The sequence below is a fragment of the Gadus chalcogrammus genome, chromosome 5 (genome assembly GCF_026213295.1).
Source record: "Gadus chalcogrammus isolate NIFS_2021 chromosome 5, NIFS_Gcha_1.0, whole genome shotgun sequence".
In the NCBI taxonomy this organism is placed as follows: Eukaryota; Metazoa; Chordata; class Actinopteri; order Gadiformes; family Gadidae; genus Gadus; species Gadus chalcogrammus.
In genome coordinates this window covers 3304166-3308524 of record NC_079416.1, presented here as the reverse complement: position 1 = coordinate 3308524, position 4359 = coordinate 3304166, and the positions used below count along the sequence as shown (strand labels likewise).

Here is a 4359-nt window from a genome sequence, read left to right as displayed (position 1 = left end):
GTGACATACCCGCGCTCGGCGAAGCTCACATCCCTGTCCAGATCAACAACCGTCAGGTGAGCGTCCTCTTCCTGGTTGCTGATATAGCTGGTGACGAAGCCCTGCTGGGCCATCCATTCCTGAGCCAGGCCCAGGCACGTCTTGATTTTGGGAATCAACGGATTGTGCTGTTTGGAGAAGAGGTGCCGTATTTCGATTCCAAAAACAAACCAAAGGCGCACTCAGTGAGAGTGGCCCGGACGGTGGTGCTGGAGGCTGGGCAGGAGTTTGTGGTAAGAGGCAACATCCACCTTAAAGATCCAGTTGAAGGGGGATTGATGCTGAGCCCCACCAAAGGCTTTGTTGAAAAACACAGACTGTTAGTGGCCCGAGTTTTAGTGGAAGTTCAGCCCCATATGACCATGCCCCTCCGCATCTTCAATCCAGGCAACAGTGCCGTAACCATTAAAAAGGGGGCCATCGTGGGACTCCTCCAGCCGGTAGAGGTTCTGCAGCCTACAAACGCGGTTGCCCACAACCAGCCTGAACAGACTGTCAGCAGCCGCCCTCCGGTCCCCCAGCACCTACAGGAGCTCTATGCCCAGAGCTCTACTGAGCTTAACCAAGAGGAGCAGCTGCGGCTAGCTCAGCTGCTGTGCACCTATGAGAATGTGTTCTCCACAGGACCCACTGACCTCGGCAGGACCAGCCTGGTTCAGCATGACATCGTAACCATGCCAAGCCTCCCAGTCAAGCAACCACCACGCCGGATGGCATTGGAGAAACAACAGGATGCTGACCAACAGATACAACAGAGCCTGGGGGCGGGGCTGGCCCGCCGCAGCAACAGCAGTTGGGCATCTCCCATAGTGATGGTGAAGAAAAAAGATGGAACGTACCGCCTCTGCATTGACTATAGAGGCCTGAATGACTGCACGATCAAAGATGCATATCCTCTGCCCCGCATCCAGGACACGCTGGACACCCTCTCTGACGCCAAGTGGTTCAGCACCCTTGACCTCGCGGCCGGCTACTGGCAAGTCGAACTGACCCCAAGAGCACGCAAAGCAGCAGCATTCTGCACCAAAAGTGGACTGTTTGAATGGAATGTCATGCCATTTGGACTTTGTAATGCCCCGGCGACATTCCAGCGCTTGATGGACCGGGTGCTGGCCGGCATGCAGTGGGAGACCTGCCTAGTGTACCTGGATGACATCATCGTTTTGGGCAGCGACGTTCCGCAGATGCTGCAGCGGCTGGGCCAGGTTTTCAGTCGTCTCGACCAGGCCAAACTGAAGCTAAAACCATCTAAGTGCTGCCTCTTCCGCCGCCAAGTAGCCTACCTGGGTCACATAGTTTCAGAGAGCGGTGTGGCCACTGACCCCAACAAAGTCCAGAAAGTGCAGGACTGGCCGACACCGACATCAATCCAAGATGTCCGTCGCTTTGTGGGCCTTGCATCTTACTATCGGCGGTTCGTTAAAGACTTTGCTTCCATTGCAGAACCTCTCCATGCCCTGACCAAGAAACATGCCCAGTTTCGCTGGTCTGAGGAATGCCAGGCGGCATTTAATGAACTTAAAGGCTTGCTAACGACCGCGCCAATCCTGGGCTACCCACTCGACCAAGGCAACATGATACTAGACACAGACGCCAGTGACGTCGGTATCGGCGCTGTTCTCTCGCAGGTTCAGCAGGGTGTGGAACGTGTGCTAGCCTATGGAAGCCGCAAGCTGTCCACAACTGAACAGAATTACTGTACCACACGGCGAGAACTGCTAGCCGTGGTCGACTTCACGTCACACTTTCGCCAGTATCTCCTTGGGCGGCGCTTCACGGTGCGCACCGACCACAGCAGCCTTCGGTGGCTAACAAGGATGAAGGAGCCTGAGGGACAGCTCGCCAGGTGGCTCGAGAGACTTGGCGAATACAACTTCGAGATCATCCATCGCCCTGGCCAGCTTCACGGCAACGCAGACAGCCTCTCCCGGAGACCCTGCCGTCAGTCCTGTCCTTGTAAGCTCCCCAGCCCATCTCCTCCTCAGTTGAACATCAGTCACCAGGCTGTGCAGTGCAATTTGGACTCTGACATCAACCAGGCTATGCTGAGTCCAGTGGGGGTAGAGAGACACCCAGCTCCCGCAGAAGCAAGTCTAGTGGGGGTAGACAAGGCCCTGCCAGCTGACTCTAACAACTTAAAGTCCCCCGAGAAAATATACCTGATTAAGTCACAAGAAAATGAACTGTTTGCTGGTTGGTCCCTGGAGGAGCTGCGACAAGCCCAGGAAGACGACGCAGACATTGCACCCATCATAACCTGGTTGGAAACCAGCGGAGAGCGTCCTGCATGGGTAACAGTCTCACCATGCAGCCCAGCCACAAAGACATATTGGAGCCAGTGGAAACGCCTCTACATCAGAGACGGAGTGCTAGTTAGACGCTTCTACTGCCTGGACGATACCCAATTCTATCCACAAGTAGTGCTGCCCCGCACCTTCCGGCCAGGCATCATGAGACAGATGCATGAGGGACAGGTTGGCGGACATTTTGGTGTAGAGCGCACGGTAGCTCGGCTGCAAACCCGATACTTCTGGTACAGAATGAGGGAGGACGTCGCCCTGTGGTGTAACACCTGCACCAGCTGCGCATCAAAAGCCAGGCCACGGAAGACACCGCAAGCCCCCATGGGCACTGTTCGAGTCGGAGCGCCTATGGAGCGCATCGCTTTAGATATTATGGGGCCACTGAATGAGACTGAACGCCACAACAGATATGTGCTGGTAATACAGGACTATTTTACAAAATGGGTCGAAGCTTTTCCCCTACCTAACGAACAAGCTATAACTGTGGCTGAAGTGCTTGCCTCCGAGTGGGTGTGTCGCTATGGAGCCCCGCAGACACTGCACAGCGACCAAGGCCGGAACTTCGAGTCTGAGGTGTTCCAGGAAATGTGCAAGCTGTTCGGGATCGACAAAACACACACCACACCTTTCCGTCCTCAGTCCGATGGGCAAGTTGAAAGGTTCAATGCCACTCTGCAAAAGATCCTGGCCACGACAGCCGAGCGTTGCCACTGGGATTGGGACCTCATGATTCCCTATGCTGTCATGGCCTATAGAGCAACAAAGCACAGTTCAACTGGTTTCACCCCGAACTACATGATGTTTGGCCGGGAAGTGAGTGAGCCAGTAGACCTTGTATCCGGCCTGCCGCCGGACCCTGAACCAGCTCCCTCAGCCCCTGAGTATGTCCAGCACCTTCGAGAGCGGACTGGAGCTTGGTCACAAATCACCAGAGATGCTCTCGGAGAGTCTGTGGAACGTGCCAAAGAGGACAATATGACAAGAACTGTTGCCGCACACATTACAACGTTGGTGATGCTGTGTGGTACCTCATTCCAAAGGAACAAAAAAATTCAAGAACAGAGTGAGGATCGTTCCTCCCATCTACGAAGGGCCATTTCTTCGTTCTGGGTCAGTTGGACGAACCCCTGGTTTATCGAATCCAGAAAGGGCCAAGAACTAAAGTAACGGTTGGTTCACCACGATCAGCCTAAAGCCTTATCGCTCGCCGGGACCCACTGGACAATACTTGGGCCCTGGAGCAAGCCCAGAGCTGGACACCAATGGATGGATGCTGTCACCCCCAGACAACGTATGATCCTGCTGACACTCTACTGGGTCTGCCCCAGTCTCTTCTCCTAACACTGATGACAGCTCCAGCTTTCCCTCACTCGATCCAGCTGTGGACATCCTGTAGCTGCCTGCTTCTCACCTGACTCCTCCGTTCTGTGAGTTAAATGGACAGTGGGGGTTGTGCGGCGGTGCAGAACCCTCAGAGGCCATAGTTCTCAAAGGCCCCAGCGCCAGGCGTAGACCACCGACTCAGTTTGGTGAGGGTGGGTTGGCTCAATGAGTGAGCACGGCTCACTGAGCGCCCGTTGTTCATGGCAGCAGTTCCAGGACTTTAAGGGCAATGTTTACAATGTTTTTTTAAAAACAATAATAAGTTTGCTATGTTTTGTATTTCTCTTGGTAAAGAAAATATATAACTATATGTTTGATACAAAGTCAACTGTTTATAGGCTCTTCCAGGCTAATTGTTTATTTTTCTATACTTAAAAAAAAAAGAAAGAAAAAACTTGACGTAATAGCTTGTTGAATGCACTATGGGGTAAACTGCATTTGCGTTCTGCAGGGTTTGCATTTTTCTGTTAATATTTGAGTAATTACAGAGAACTACTATGATATCCTTAAAATGCTAATTATATCTTCTACTCGTAGTCTGAACGATGGGTATTGTAATGCCTTTTCAGATTTGTTTCTGCTCAACTGTGTAATAGTGCACTAAACGCAACACACTGTTCAATTCTCTTGCCTT

General features: G+C 52.7%; 1 protein-coding gene across 1 annotated transcript; it reads left to right on the top strand.

The window, feature by feature from the left end:
• The first annotated feature begins 235 nt into the window (after positions 1–235).
• Positions 236–3854, top strand: LOC130382706 (uncharacterized). Its single transcript, XM_056590585.1, has 2 exons — positions 236–3289; positions 3809–3854. The coding sequence occupies exons 1-2, from the start codon at positions 318–320 to the stop codon at positions 3852–3854; spliced, it is 3018 nt and encodes a 1005-aa protein (XP_056446560.1). The 5' UTR covers positions 236–317.
• Positions 3855–4359: the final 505 nt, after the last annotated feature.

Coding starts and splice junctions, on each gene's coding strand:
- LOC130382706 (XM_056590585.1), top strand. CDS start 318: ATGCTGAGCCCCACCAAAGGCTTTGTTGAAAAACACAGACTGTTAGTG. Junction 3,290..3,808: donor ACCAGAGATGCTCTCGGAGA/GTCTGTGGAACG, acceptor GCGGCGGTGCAG/AACCCTCAGAGGCCATAGTT.